The sequence below is a fragment of the Dipodomys merriami genome, unplaced genomic scaffold, assembly GCF_024711535.1.
Source record: "Dipodomys merriami isolate MVZ:Mamm:240054 unplaced genomic scaffold, mDipMer1.0.p SCAF_17, whole genome shotgun sequence".
Taxonomy (NCBI): Eukaryota; Metazoa; Chordata; class Mammalia; order Rodentia; family Heteromyidae; genus Dipodomys; species Dipodomys merriami.
Window position 1 is genome coordinate 4038971 of NW_027203048.1, and position 16030 is coordinate 4055000.

General features: G+C 41.6%; 1 protein-coding gene across 6 annotated transcripts in view; it reads right to left on the minus strand.

Moving 5' to 3' along the window:
* Nucleotides 1-3258: 3258 nt before the first annotated feature.
* Nucleotides 3259-16030, minus strand: part of Pum2 (pumilio RNA binding family member 2) — a 100359-nt gene continuing 87587 nt past the window's right edge. For all 6 annotated transcript variants that reach the window (XM_070025055.1, XM_070025054.1, XM_070025051.1 and 3 more), the window contains 6 exons: nt 14647-14775; nt 13122-13259; nt 12287-12412; nt 11960-12081; nt 10504-10696; nt 3259-6381 (listed from right to left, as the gene is read on the minus strand). In XM_070025055.1, the coding sequence (XP_069881156.1) occupies nt 6250-6381; nt 10504-10696; nt 11960-12081; nt 12287-12412; nt 13122-13259; nt 14647-14775 (840 nt within the window). In that variant the 3' untranslated portion in view covers nt 3259-6249. The remainder of the gene's footprint in view (nt 6382-10503; nt 10697-11959; nt 12082-12286; nt 12413-13121; nt 13260-14646; nt 14776-16030) is intronic.

Consider the following 16030-nt stretch of genomic DNA (forward strand, 5'->3'; position numbering starts at 1 on the left):
CTAAGAGGACAACCTAAAGAATTCATTCAAATATAATGTTTTGACTAAAAACCATTGTCACTTTCTGGTGCTGGGGATGGAACCCAGGGCAAGGTATATGGTGAGTCAGCACTCTCGTCACCTGAGCTCACCCTCAACTCAAATGTGGTCTTTCAAGAATAACTTAGGCCTGGGTACTAGTGGTGCATGCCTATCATCCTAGCTTCAGGATCTGAGGATGATGGTTCAAAGCCAGCCCGGGCAGGAAAGTCTCTTAGCTCCAATGAGCCACTAGAAAACTGGAAGGGCCTCTGTAGCTCAAGTGGGAGTGCTAGCTTTGAACAAAAGAGCTCAGGAACAAGGCCCAGGCAAAACAACAACAACAATAAAGTGATTTAGAAGGCTGGGAATGAGGCTCAGTGGTAGAATGCTTGCCTAGCATGCATGAAGCCCTGGGTTTGATTCCTCAGTACCACATAGACAGAAAAAGCTGGAAGTGGTGCTGTGGCTCGAGTGGTGGAGCGCTAGCCTTGAGCCACAGAGAGGCTTCAGGGACAGAGGCCAGGCCCTGAGTTCAAGCCCCAGGACTGGCACACACACAAAAAAGTAATTTAGAGAACCTGGTAATGTGTGAGCCTTTGGGCACAGCTTTTGACATGATATCCCTGAGAACAGACCAAGGCGGATACTTGGGCATTGGGTCAACTAGCAGGCCTGAGAGGAGGAGCATGGATTCCCAGCGGTGAGCAGCTGCGGTGAGGCGCGCGATGCAGCCTGCCGCCAGCAGGGGGCGCGCCGCCCCGCCGGCTTACAGGAGCCATCCGAAGCCGGAGGCGTAAGGGCGCGTGGAAGGGCTCTGGGTGATGCATCTTCCTGGGAAGGGGTGAGGTCTGCATAGAGGAAGTTGCAATCCTCCCCAGACCCGGGGAGTGCTTCCTCCAGCCTCACATCCTTCTCCAGACCCAGACCAGAGCCTGCTCAGCCCTCTTTGCCAGGAAGATGGGAGAGGCCCCGCCGGCAGTGGCAGCCCTGGCTCATCAACGCCTCATCTTACACAAGGCCGAGGTGTGCAGGCGCAGACCACCGGTGGACACTCGTACAGCCGCGCCTCAGCTCTGTTTCACCCACACCCCGCCTTAATTAACCAGGTGCTGGGCACACCCTGGCACAGCTGCCTGGGCGCCCAGCCCGCTCCCAGGGCCCTCTGCTGGCAATCACACATGACGCAAGCAGCCCTTAACGTGCCCCACAAGGCACGGATGGCCGTGTCCAGGAGGAACGCTTAGCCAGCACTCCCATCTCCCGACACCTGCTCCCAAGGTGGGTCCTGTGTTTGGGGAATTGGATCCCTGCTGGCTTCTAGCCTGCTTCCACCCCAGGACGGCTTCTGACGTTCAAGTACCTGCTTTGGGGCGGCTCCTGCCATTTCAACTTTGTTGCCCAGGCAAATGCCAAGACCCAAACTTAAAACTATTTGAGTGAGCTGGAGGCTGGGGGCTCACGCCTGTAATCCTAGCTACTGAAATCTGAGCAGTAAAGTCTGTGAGACTCTTTATCTCCAATTAACCACCAGAATACCAGAAGTGGCCCTGTGCCTCAAAGTGGTAGAGCGCTAACCTTGAGCAAAAAGAGCTCAGAAACAGCGTCCAGGCCTTGATTTCAAGCCCCACGAACAATAATCACCTCCCCTGCCCCCAACAAAAACAATTGAGGGTGGCTCTTTAATTGAACTTGGCAAAACACTGATTTGCTCAAGACATACCCTTAACTAAGACATAATCACAGAATGAAGGGCCTGAGTCAACTTCAAAAACACATGACACACGATTCTGACTAAGGAACTGTTTAGGGGGATGAATTGAGGGAAGAGGAAAAAGATGAATAATTTTAAATCATTGTAGCTGTATGAAGCTGGCATAAAAAAACTCAGTGAAAGCTCATCAGGTAAGGGACTGAGGGAGTGGAGAAAGAGCAGGGTTTTCTCTGACTAAATGTAAACACCACGGCGAAAATCCTTGATGCAATTAATGCACACTAAAAAAACAACCAAAGAACCCCCACCTAAAACAAGCTCTGTGGGGAGGTGGGTTATCAATCAGCAAGAGGGGCTGTTGGCCAGGGTAAATGACTAGTACGGTCAAGAGGGTGTGTTTTATCTGGATGCATCATACTTGGGTGGGAAATGTCAGTTAAAAAAATTGTCAAGTTCTATATGGCTGTAACATAAAAGGAACTAGAGAAATTGCCTACAGGGCTCTGGAATTAGCTCCTGCACAAGCCATCCTGGAGCGAGTTAGGGTTCCAGTTCCCAGGTTCTGTGAACAGGGCAGAGCTCTCCCCAGCAAGTCACAGCTCCTTCCTGTTGAAATAACTTCTCTGAATGTCTGGAATGGGGAGACCCTAGCTCAGACCTTAACTGGAGTCCTGGTAGGTTAGGCAGAGAAGACAGTCAACAATTCTCCTAGGAGTCTGTCCACCTCTTTCAAAACAAAAGCAAAAGAGTTTCCTGACAAAATATGTCTAGGCAAATTAGTTTGGCAAGTGACGGGGAGGGCAGAGGTGGTATTGCCTTTTACTAAATGAAATCAGAGATAATCCAAATTGGGAGAATCCTAGTTCAAGATCAAGGGGAAAAAGTGAGACCCCACCTCATCCAATGAAAACTTGGGTGTGGTGGCACACACATCATCTCATTTATGAGGAAACTAAGTAGGAGGACCTCTGTTCAGACTTGTCCAGGGAAAAAGTGAGAGCTTATTCCCCAAATAACTGGGAACACGGCTCAAGTGGTACAGTGCAGTACTTGGCTACCAAGTCCACTGCTCTAAATATCTGGTAGCGCAGTATTGCCACCTCCCACCCCCCAGTCAAATGAGACAGGGAATGGAATGGGCAAATGGAATTCACATACGTTGTGAAGTAGGTTTCAGGTATCTTTTGAATTACTTAATGTGAAGCCAGGGTACAGAAGAGGGCACTACAGCTAAGTTATACACATGTCCACAAGAGTTAGAAATAGGAAGCACATTTTAATTCCAGAAATAAATGGGGGGGGGAGGGGAGGGTTGGGAGAGGCAGAGGCAGAACTGAAGCTTGAATTCAGGGCCACATGTTTGGTTGGCTTTCTTGCTCAAGCTGGTGTTCTATCACTTATGCTATGCTTCTAGATCAGATTTTTCTGGTTAACTGGACAGCCTTACACTTTTCTGCCTAGACTGGCTTTGAACCTCAGTCCTCAGGCTTACTGAGTAGCTAGGATTACACACAGATGTAAACTAGCAGTGTCCAGATACACTTTTATTTGCCTTTAAACAATATTGCCTCAAGTTCACATGGAAAGAAGGTCCTTGTCTGTATGAAAAGGTATGTGATAAACTTGAATGGGAATCTTAATAATTCAGGTGTAGAGGGATACTTTATCTAGAGAAAAACACAAGACCAGGTTTATTTCATACAATGTTATTCACACATTTTTCATTTTCTAATTTATACATAATATACAAAGAAGTGAAGATAACATTTCATTTGAACCAATAAGAGGCAGGACTTAGACAAGCTGGTCCAGAAACAATCCATACCAAAAAGAGACGCTCAAGAGTAAAGCCTAAGTAGGACTGCCCACATTTCTTTATTCTGAAATGTCAAATATGACCCAAGTTCCATGCCAACATACTAAAGGGGGAGCCAGGGGTGGGCACAAAAAGTGGCAGACCATAAAATGTCTACAAGAACAGGTATTTCTCTAGAATATGCAGGTAAGATCAGGAGGGCTGGGTTGTTAGTGCTAGAAAAGACCTCAAGGAGAGGGACTGGGTTCCAAATGGAACATTCTCTAGGACTTGTGATTTTCTAAAGTTGTAGCAGGAACTGCCCGTGCCAACTGGAGGTAAAGGATGAAGGCAAATTAGGACAAGTGGACTTTTATAGGACAGTTTTGATGCTGAAACCATGGGCTGATACTGGGAAGAAATCTTAAGATGGGCCAAGATAGTCTAAGTCTGGCAATACAAAGCAGGAAGCAGTGGAAGAGCAGTTTTCCAAGGAGGAAGGACTTGGGGGTGAAGGAGTATTGCAACTATGACAAGGACATGTGGATGAACCAGAGTGACTGAGAAATATCAGGTGACTGAATTTAATGGCCTCACCAGGGAATGTTGGGTTAAGAAAACTAGAATAACTCAACATAAAACATGAGAAGTATTCCTGGCACCTCAAATTTCATGCCGTTATTTTAAGGTTCATGATATGAACAATTAAGTAATAAAACCATTATATTCAATATTGTGCTCAGAAGATATCTTTTCTTCTGCAGACTTCTGGTTAAAAAAAATTCCCTTCCAAGTTCAACTGACAGAGAGGGCATGTTCATTTTAGTTTTTTAGCACTAAACGTAAGTGGGCCAACATAATGTTTATACAAAATACTGACTTCAACAAAAATACAAAGCACTTTCTTTATCTTCCAGAAACTGAATATACAAAGCAAGTTTTTTTTCCAAAATATTTTCATAGGCAAAGGATTAAAAATGATTTTAATTATACACATATGGTCACAATTTTGCCTTAAAAAGATTGTTGGGAAATGTACATAAGGCCGCTTGTAAATGTACATCATGTTACTGTTATAACGTCTATGTCCAGAGGAAAAAAAAAGTTATCATACAGATTTGCTCTTACTTGGGTGTAGGCTATTCAAAAATACAGTACTCTTCTGTACAAAGAAAAAAAAAGTCACATCACATTTGATAAGATGGAAAAAGCATTGGCCTCCATGGTTACCAAGTATATCAGTCCAATACGTTCTATTATGCACAATACCCTGACTTCAATTGAAAGTGACCCATCCTAGCATGTCCATTATTAAGAGTCAATGACTATGTTATGAAACAAAATGTTTCTCACAATAATAAAAAGAAAGCTGGTTCATACTTTTGAAACCATATAAAGATAAAAAACTTTTTAAAAAATCACTTTTGATTTGGAGAAATAAATTTACATTATACAACACTATATTGCCAGGCCAAAGAGGGCAGGGACATAAATGTACACTAAAATGCAAATGTTTCCCAAAGAGATAAAACAAATTCAATTTACAGCATGAAGGTTTACAAAATGTACACCTGTACAACCAAGGAAAGCATTACTACTAAATTAGCAAGGCTTTTATAATGAACATTGAAACAAGATTTGCTTTCAAAGTGTAAACTTACATCTAATACTACACACACAATGCATATATTTATAGGAAGCAAAAAAAGCTATCTGAATATGTAGTCATGCTTAAATGCTGAGCTATCCAACTCACTTTTCAGTGGCCCCTTTTCATCTCTTAACTGGTTCCTAACTTTCTGTATCTACTATGAAAAAGCAAAATAAAGCTCAACACTTCCTCAACATGTATTTGTAATTCTATAAGGAAAAACAAAATACAAATTTCTACTCTTTCTCATTATAAACCAAACTGAAAAGTTAATACAAACTAACTTTTCATTTAGCCCACTTTATTGAATGGAAGTGTCACCATGATTTTGTTTTTTCTAACTCTCACAATTACATATTTAAGTATATACAATACTTCTGTACATCGCCAGCGACATTATAGGGCAGTATCTGTATTAAAACCACATCCACTGTAAATAATGTTCTTTTTATCTCAAATCATTTTTATCTTACTTGCTGAGTTTTTATTTGCATGATAGTTTGTGAATTACCAAAATACAACTTAACTTTCTTTTTAAAATATTAATAATATTTATGCAGTTGATTGTTAATCTGTTATAAAAGGCTTCACGCAAAGGAAAAAAAATAAGGACTATAATTCTATATACATCTCTATAAACCTGTTGTGCTATGGGGTCATAGACCTACCAGACTGCAAGCCAGTTTATTAAAAGAATACTGTACTTTTTCCTTTAAAAACTATTTTTGTGACTTTACAAGGTAAAAATTTACAAAATATGTGACAGCTTTTTTTTTTTTTGATACAGTTACATCATATACAGGCTTCTGTGCTTTGCCAGCAATCCAATCTGATAGGTCTCCATTCAGGGCTGAGTATCATTTAAAGTTCACCACCCCACCCCCCAAATATACACAAGAACCTTAAAAAATTTACAAATGGATGAATAAAGTCAATAAATAGTTTTGCTTTAAAAAAAATTGAAGATCCATAGTTGAGTTGTGTTTTGATAATTCACAAAAAAAAAAAAAACCAACAAAACCTCCATTTTTTTTTCTCCACATGGTTAAACCATCTTCTTTCTGTTTTCCTTTATAGCATTCCATTTGGTGGTCCTCCAATAGGCCCTAGGTCTGGGCTATTTTTCAAATAATATTTTTCCAACTTGGCCAGTATATGCTTCCCATATGTGTATTTGCGCAAAGTAGTAATGTGAGGTCGAATCTGTAAAACAAACAATCTGCTTAGGAAATCTTAAGTTTCTTAATTCTCTATAAAGCACATTCAAATCTGGACAATTCAAAGGAATGACTGCTTATTTAAAAATTCAAACATGAAGCTATTTTCTTTTGAAAGCAATTCTGATTCACTCAATCTCTCCCAATGTATGCACTTAAAGTTGTTCAATGAATTAACAAATCACTACTTTTATGGGGGGTGCGGGCAGGGGTAGAAGTAGGGGAAGGAGGGAGTCTTAGGACTTGAACTCACTCTGTGTGCTATGCCTGAGCAAATTTTTGCTCTAGGCTAGCACTTTGCCACTTGAGCTACGGCTCCACTTCCAGATTTTTTTGTGCTAATTGGAGAGCCTCCTGAGCCAGGCACAGGTAGCCCATGACTGTAATCCTAGCTACTCAGAAAGCTGAGATATGAGGACTGCAGTTCGAAGCTAGCCCAGGCAGGAAAAGTCCATGAGACTCCTATTTCTTTTTTTTTTTGGTGAGTCATGGGGCTTAACTATGGGCTTGGGTGCTGTCCCTCAGCCCTTCAGCTCAATGTGAGTGCTCTACCACTTGAGCCACAGTGCCACTCCTGGATTTCTTCTGGTGGTTAACTGGTAATAAGAGTCTTGCGGACTTTCTTGCCCAGGCTGGCTTTGAACTGCTATCCTCAAATCTCAGCCTCCTGAGTAGCTACAATCACAGGCGTGAGCCACCAATGCCCATCTGAGACTCTTTATTTCCAATAAACTACTCACAAAAAGCTGGAAGTGGGGCTGTAGCTCAAGTGGTAGAGTGCTAGCCTTGAGCACAAAGAGGCTATGAGTTCAAGGCTCAGGACAAGGATGGGCTGGGGGGGAGGGCTGTTGGGGAGAAGAAGAGAGAACGGGAAAGGAGTTTCCTGGACTTTCCTTCTTGGGCTGGCTTTAAATTGTGATCCTCAGATCTCAACATCCTGAGTAGCTAGGAATTACAGGCAGAAGCCATGGTGGCTGGCACCAATCATTACATCCATCCATCCATCCATCCATTTAGGTTCGGTCGTGGGGGTCTGAACTCTGGGCCTGGGCGCTGTCCCTCAGCTCTTCAGCTCAAGGCTAGCGCTCTACCACTTGAGCCACAGCGCCACTTCCAGCTTTTTTCTTTTTGCTTATGTGGTGAGGAATCGAACCCACCTTCCCAGCCAATCATTACTTTTAAAGTAAGTCACACCCAGAACATCACAAGCCAGGACAGGGGCTGGGAAGGTGGCTCAGTGGTAGAGTGCTTGCCTCGCATGCATAAAGCCCTGGGTTCAATTCCTCAGCACCACATAAGAAGAACAAGCCAGAAGTGGCACTGTGGCTCAAGTGGTAGAGTGTTCACCTTGAGCTGAAGAGCTGAGGGACAGCGCCCAGGCCAAGTTCAGGCGCCATGATCGACACAGACATAGACACACACAAGTAATACCCATACACAAAGGAATTTTACACACCCATTGCAGAGAAATAGATGTACCTAGAACAAATCATTTCAACTGAGAAGGTAGCCAAGCTCAGAGACACAAACAATGAGTCCCTCTTATATGCAGAAGCTAGGTCTAATGTACACTAAAACATGATAAATTATACAGGACTCTAGACATTCATACAGTGAGACCAAAGGAGGATATTCTTAGGAGAGAACACAAAGGCATGATGTCTATGTGCATCTGATCATATAAAAACATTTACCAAAATGAACTCAAGGAAATGGAAGCAAGGTTTTATTTTTGCTGCTAGTTTTTCTTATTAAAATGATTTACAAGCCGGGCGCTGGTGGCTCACGCCTGTAATCCTAGCTACTCAGGAGGCTGAGATCTGAGGATCGTGGTTCAAAGCCAGCCCGGGCAGTAGAGACCATGAGACTCCTATCTCCAATAAACCACCAGAAAACCGGAAGTGGCGCTGTAGCTCAAGTGGTAGAGCGCTCGCCTTGAGCTGAAGAGCTGAGGGACAGCACCCAGGCCCAGAGTTCAAGCCCCACGGCCGACAAAAAAAAAAAAAAAAAAAAAAAAAAAAGGTTTACATAATCTATCCTATCAAAAATTTGTGTATGTATACTTGTGCGTGTGCGTGCGTGTGTGTATATGTGTGCATGCATGCACTAGTCCTGGGGCATGAATTCAGGGCCTGGGTACTGTCCTTGAACTGCTTTGCTCAAGGCTAGCACTCATCTCTTGAGCCACAGTTCCGTTTCAGATGTCAGTGGCTCTTGCCTGTAATCCTTACTATTCAAGAGGCTGAAAGACTATAGTTTATAGCTCAAAACCAGCTTGGGTAGCAAAGTTGTGAGACTCTCATCTTCAATTAACAACCCCCTGAAAAAAAAGCCAGAAGTGGTAGAATTCTAGTCTTGAGCCAAAAATCCATGCCTGTAATCCTAGCTACTCAGGAGGCTGAGATCTGCTTCACAGCCAGCCCAGGCAGGCAAGTCTGTGTGACTCTTATCTCCAATAAACCACCAAAACTAAAAGTGGTGCTGTGGCACTCAAGTAGTAGAGTGCTAGCTTTGAGATGGGGCGAGTGGGGGGGGGGAGGGGGGAGATAAGGGTAGGGAAAAATTGGGTTAGAATGTTGAAAGAGATGACTACTGATAAAGATATTGTATTCATAAACTGTTTTGTTAAATGCCAACTCTTGTACAAATACAAATATTTAAAGATAATAAAAGATCTTTCTAGAACTAACATTTATTACTGTAGTGGGAAAATCTTATTACAATCTAAAATCAATGTTAACTCATATACGACAGCAAGATAACTGTATTTTAACATAGGGAGAGAAACTAATGCTTAACCATATGTAAACAGATGAGAAAAGAACATGGTTTTATCGAACAGATTATAAACTTAATTTAAGAAATGGACAAAGAGGGGCTGGGAAGGTGGCTCAGTGGTAGAGCGCTTGCCTTGCATGCATGAGGCCCTGGGTTCGATTCCTCAGCACCACATAAACAAAAAGGAAAAAAGCCAGAAGTGGCGCTGTGGCTCAAGTGGTAGAGTGCTAGCCTTGACTGAAGAGCTGAGGGACAGCGCCCAGGCCCAGAGTTCAGGCCCCATGACCGGACCCAAAAAAAAAAAAAAAGAAATAGACAAAGAAAATTAACTAGTTTTCATTTTTTAATCCAATGATAACATATATGGGGAAATCAACACCTATGAAGTTAAATGTGTAGTCAAAAATCATAGAGCCGGGTGCTGGTGGCTCACACCTATAATCCTAGCTACTCAGGAGGCTGAGATTTGAGGATCTCGGTTCAAAGCCAGCCTGGGCAGGAAAGTCTTTGAGATTTTTTTTTTTAATTGTGAAAATACCGTACAGAGGGGTTACAATTACATGGGCAAGGTAATGAGTACATTTCTTTTTTTTTTTTTTTTGTCAGTTGTGGAGCCTGAACTCTGGGCCTGGGTGCTGTCCCTGAGCTCTTCAGCTCAAGGCTAGCACTCTACCACTTGAGCCACAGCACCACTTCTGGCTTTTTCTTCTTATGTGGTGCTGAGGAATCGAACCCAGGGCCTCATGCATGCAAGGCAAGCACTCCACCACTGGGCCATCTTCCCAGCCCATGAGTACATTTCTTATCAAGCATTGTTGCCTCCTCCTCTGTTTCCCCTTCCCATCTCCTCTCTCCACCTTGCCCCACTTCCCCCCCTCCCCCGCCCAAAGTTGTAAAGTTTGTTTTTCTACATAACGTCTTGTGCATCTCATTGTTGCAATGGGTATCCCGATTTAAAAAATTTGCTTTTTTCCTTCCCCTCCACAAAGTATACCAACATCAAATACAGTGAAAACAGGGGTTATATCATGGGGGAGGGACATAGAAAGCAACAAAGAAATCTTATAAATGTGTTAGAAACAACTGCAAGAAAGAAAAAAACATCTGAATCCTTATCTTGGGGTTCATTTCACCTAACACCAACTTATCTGACCGTATCTGTCTTTGAGACTCTTATCTCCAATAAACCACTAGAAAACTGGAAGCATTGCTGTGATTCAAAATAGTAGAGTGCTAGCCTTGAGCTCAAGAACTGACGGACAGCATCCAGGCCCAGAGTTCAGGCCCCACAACCGACAAAAGAAAAGAAATGGTCTTCTGTACACCTTACCTTGTGCATGACTATCTTTCTTTGAGCAGGTTCAGCCATGTCGATCATCTTCTGAACCACATAGTTGGCATACTGGTCCTTCATCATGGTGTATAAGGCACTGTGAGGACCATCATTCTGGCAGCAAACTTCATCAATCAGCAAAGCTCTCTCAGCACGGGAGGCATGAGTAACACATTTTTCTACTACATTGCTAAAAGTTAAAAGTATATACAAACAAACAAACAACAACAACAACAAAAAAAACAACTTAGCCAGGGGCTGGTGCTCACACTTGTAATCCTAGCTACTCAGGAGTCTGAGATTTGAAGACATGGTTCAAAGCCAGCCCAGGCAGGAAAGTCTGTGAGACTCTTATCTCCAATTAATCACCAGAAAACCGGAAGTGGTGTTGTGGCTCAAGTGGTAGAGCACTCACCTTGAGCTGAAGAGCTCAAAGACAGTGGCCTACGCCAAGTTCAAGCCCCATAACCGACAAAAAATAAAACAAAACAAAAAAACAAAGTTATCAGAAGACAACCCTAACTATGGCCTTTTTACAATTATAATTCAAACAGTAAAACCAGGACACCAATAAAGCCTAACTCTAAAAAAATATGTACTAATTGTATTCGTATTACTTTCCTAGTTCTTTTTTTTTTTTTGGGGGGGGGGTGTGGGGAGAAGGGGATGCCTGGGACCTGAACTCAGGAAGGTCCTGGGCACTGTCCCTGAGTTGCTTTTGCTCAAAGCCAGCATTCTACCACTTGAGCCACAGCGCTACTTCCAGCCTTTTCTGTTTATGTAGTGCTGAGGAATCGAACCAGGGCTTTACGCATGTACTGAAACACATTCCCAGCCTTCTTTTTTTTTTTTGTCAGTCGTGGGGCCTGAACTCTGGGCCTGGGTGCTGTCCCTGAGCTCTTCAGCTCAAGGCTAGCACTCTACCACTTGAGTATCAGCCCAACTTCTGGCTCTTTCTGGTTATGTGGTGCTGAGGAATCGAACCCAGGGCCTCATGCATGCAAGGCAAGCACTTTACCACTGAGCCACCTTTCCAGCCCCTCCCAGCCTTCTTTACTAGTCAAAGACCATTATCTCTTAAATACAAATTCAAAAATGGAATACAGGTGGGTAGAACCAATATCTTACTCAAATTTCCAGCTTTTTGGTAGTTAATTGGAGGTAAGAGTCTCATGGACTTTTCGTGCCAGGCCCAGCTTTGAACCATGATTCCTAAATCTCAGCCTTTTGAGTAGCTAGGATTACAGGTGTGAGCCACTGATGTCTGGAAAGTTGTTGATACAAGGGCTTGCTAATTTTATTCAGGTTGGTCTCCAACGTGTAGACTCAAGTGATTCTTCTGCCTCCGTTTTTAGAGTGGCTGGAACTTTGTGAATCATGGTATGTGGTTATTCTTTCAATATAATATTCTACATGAGGAGGCGAGAGAAATAACCCTCTGAATAAGAAATACCTGGCAAATTTGTGTTGACTCAGGGCTAAGACCTTTCCTCTGATTTCCCCAACAATTTTGCTCTTGTCTTCAGGTCGACCATGTTCCAATACATGCTGAATAACATAATTGCCATACTGATCCTATGGAAAGATTTAAAAGTTACTTCTATCAGTTATTCCTTAAGAATGATTATTTAAAACATGTTAACAAGTTGTTTAAAAATCAATCAGTATAAGTATCCACATGGAAATCAGTAAGCTTTTTTACATTAGTAAGTTAATTTAAAAAAAAATAAAAGCAATTCCATAAGTATACAAACATTTCAAATTATTAAGAGACCTATACCTGTACCAACTGCTCTGTATGTTGGTGAAGCTCTTCTAAGATAGGCAACGTCTGCTCTGCAGTGCAATGCTCTAGGATACGTTGAATTACTCTGCAGCCGTAAGGATGAGTTGAAAGCACAAATACCTTAAAACAGAAGAATTAAAACTTGCATTTTCTGTCTTTTCATTAAGTTTTGAGTGTTTCTCCCTTCCCTTTCTCCCATGAAATTGGAAAAATATTGTGGTTTAAAATTCTAACAGTGATTACCTCATTATTATTTTTTACCTTCTTTCTTCTTTTTTGGGTGTTGCCAGTCCTGGGGATTGAACTCAGGGCCTGGGCATTGGCCCTGAGCTGCTTCTAACTATCTACCACTTAAGCTATAGCACCATTTGTGGTTTTTTCTGTGATTTATTGGAGATAGGTATCTCACAGACTTTCCTGCCCTGGCTGGCTTTGAACAGCGATCCTCAGATCTCAGTCTCCAGAGTAGCTAGGATTACATAGTGTGAGCCACTGGTGCCCTGCCTTTATTTCTTATTATGAATGAAAACACCTATTTCTACATTTTTCAGTTTCAACGAAGTGAAGGCATCTATCTATGGTTGTATGAAGAAGCACAGAAGTTCTTTTTGTTTTTAAAGACCAAGTCTTAATCTCGCTATGTATCTCAGGCTGACCTAAACTCTCCACCTTCCTGCCTCAGCCTTCCAAGTGCTGGGATTACATCACCACATCAACTCACATTTGCTATCTTGGCTTCTATTTTTACATGAAAGTGCTAGGTATTATAAGAAATAAAGGTTTAAATTATATAATATTTAGCAAATTAGAAGCTAAAAATCAATCTTACTTGTCCTTTGAAAGCATCAATGATGAACTGTAGTGACTGTGGCTGAACACATTCAATACATTTTTGAACAACATGGTTTCCATTCTGATCTTTCACACATTTGAGTACATGTCCATCTAATTCCTTTACCATTTCACTCTGCAAAGAAGATGCCATTTAAATAATCACCCCATTAAACAATTTAACAAAATAAAAATACTGAGACAAAAGCCAAAGGACCCTCAAAAATATATTCTGCTAAATTTAAGAAGTTTGATGGGAGATAGTTATAGCCTGATTCCTGTTGTGACTTTTAATATTTTGGCGGTACTGGGGTTTGCATTTAATCCTGAACTTGGCTCAACTGGACCTCACAGCAACTTTAAATTCAATAAAGAATTTACTTCATATGGCTCATCATTGATACAATGATCTGTACAACTTATAAGAGTAATAAAAAATTCTGTGGAAGAATGGTGCACATATGCTTAGTGTAAATGCATTCATGTTTTAATAATCTTTAAAATATTTCTCAAAGAACTTATAACTACTCTTATCATGAAAGTTTCTTATTAAATCAACTTATACCATAGATGTTCGTATCTAAGCTAAAATGAACTTAATTATATATAAGCCTAAAACATGGTAACATAAAAATCTAAGAATAAACATCACAATTATACTGATTCACATTAAAAGTTAGCCCAATGCTTTATGTTCTCAAATATCAAAGACATTTAGGCTATCTTTAATCTATACTACTTTGTAACTTGTGGCAGAGAAATTCTAAGCCTTTATATGACCAAATTTGATTTTTCTCCATTGTTGATATACCTTCAATTACTCCCAAACTTAGGTTTTCTTCTAGAAGCGTAATTATTTTTTCGTAATATGATTAATGTACATATACACAACGTATACACACATTCCACCACCACCATTATTGTTCTTTTATTATTAGGGATTAAACTCAGGACCTCATGTATGCTTGACAGGAAACCTATCCTTGAGCCATGTCCCTGAGCCTTTCTGCTCAAGGACAGTGCTCTACAACTTGGGTCACAGCTCTACTTCCTGTCTTTGGTGGCTTACTGGAGATAAAGGTCTTAGACTTTCCTGCTTAGGCTGGCCTCAAACTGTGATCCTCAGATCTCAGCCTCCTGAGTAGCTAGAATTAACAGGAGTGAGCCACCACCGCTTGGCTGGAGCTTTTTTTTTTGGTCAGTTGTGTGGCTTGAACTCAGGGTCTGGGCACTGTCCCTGAGCGCTTTTGCTTAAGGTTGTTGCTCTACCACTTAGAGCCAAACTTTGCTTACAGTTTTTGAGTGGCTAATTGGAGATAAGAGCTTCGCAGGGACTTTTCTGCCCAGGCTGACTTCGAACTGCAATCCCTAGATCGCAGATCCCTGAGTAGCTAGGATTACAGGTGTGAGCCACTGGATCATGTGCAGATTTTTGAAAAAAGGATTTTAGTCTTGTTGTAGAAATCTGATTATTTTAAGTTAAAAATTGGAAGTTTAAACTTCTTTTCTTAACTTACAATTACCTGCTGGTCAGAAGAAATGGACTCTAATGCTTTCTGAATAACACGGCAGCCATACATCTGCAAAGCTAAAGGCAGAACATGACCACGAATACGAGTAGCCAAAGCTAATTTTTGATCCAAATTCCCAAACTGAAAGAAAAAAAATTGATATGAACATTAAGTGATTACATATTAACTTGTTAAACCTTGAGGTAGATATTGTATGCAGCCTATTCAGTCCATTTTTTTAAATGTCACACTTGGTAATTATAGATGGAGCAGACCCAGATTCTTTCTTGTTGCCTTCCTATTAACTACTTTTTAGACATTTTTTATTTTTGTGGTGAAACTTTTTTTTTGGGGGGGGTAGGGGGGTAGGGGTAGGGTCGTGGGGCCTGAACTCTGGGCCTGGGTGCCCTCAGCTCTTCAGCTCAAGGCTAGCGCTCTACCACTTGAGCCACAATGCCACTTCCGGCTTTTTCTGCGTATGTGGTGCTGAGGAATCGAACCGAGGGCCTCATGCATGCGAGGCAAGCGCTCTACCACTGAGCCACCTTCCCAGCCAGCCCTGAAACTAAAGTTCTGAACCTTGTTTTATTTATTTTAATAAATTCTGAGACAGGGTCCTGGTTAAGGTACTCAAGCTGGCCTCCAACTAACCCTACTGCCACTTGACTCTGCCCTGCAAGTAGCTAGGAATATAGTTGCTTAGCTACCTTCTAAAGTAACAGCCTCTTTAATATCATCATTTCTATATAATAAGGTGCAACCCCATCTTTGATGCATGTTTTTTATGGGGTTTTTTGGTGGTTATGGGGCTTGAACTTGGGAGTCTGGGCACTGCCTTAGTCTCCTGAGTAGCCAGGATTAAATGCTTGAGCCACCGGTGGCTATGTCTTTTGATACATATAAATTTAAATATATATCTTTTGAGGAATAGACAGGCTGATGACCTAGAAACTAGAAATTAGGCAACTACAATTCAAAAAAAGACTACAGCAATATTCATTAATATGTTCACTTAAGATTTACTCCAACTTTCCACTTTTTTTTTTGGTGTCCTGGGGCTTGAAGTCGGGGCCTGGGTGCTGTCCCTGAGCTTTTTTTTGCTCAAGGCTAGTACTCTATCACTTGAACCACAATTCCACTTCTGAATTTTTATGAGTAGTTTATTGGAGATAAGAGTCACATGGACTTTTCTGCCTGGGCTGGCTTCAAACTGCAATCCTCAGATCTCAGTGTCCTGAGTAGCGAGGATTACAGGTATGAGCTACTGGTGCCTAACAGTAATATGTAAAATTTAAAACTGTAATGGATTAATATGTAATATATACCATAAAATATGCATTTAAAATTATTCTTGAACATGGGAGTCTTCCTAGTAGCCCGAGTAGTCTTGGAATTT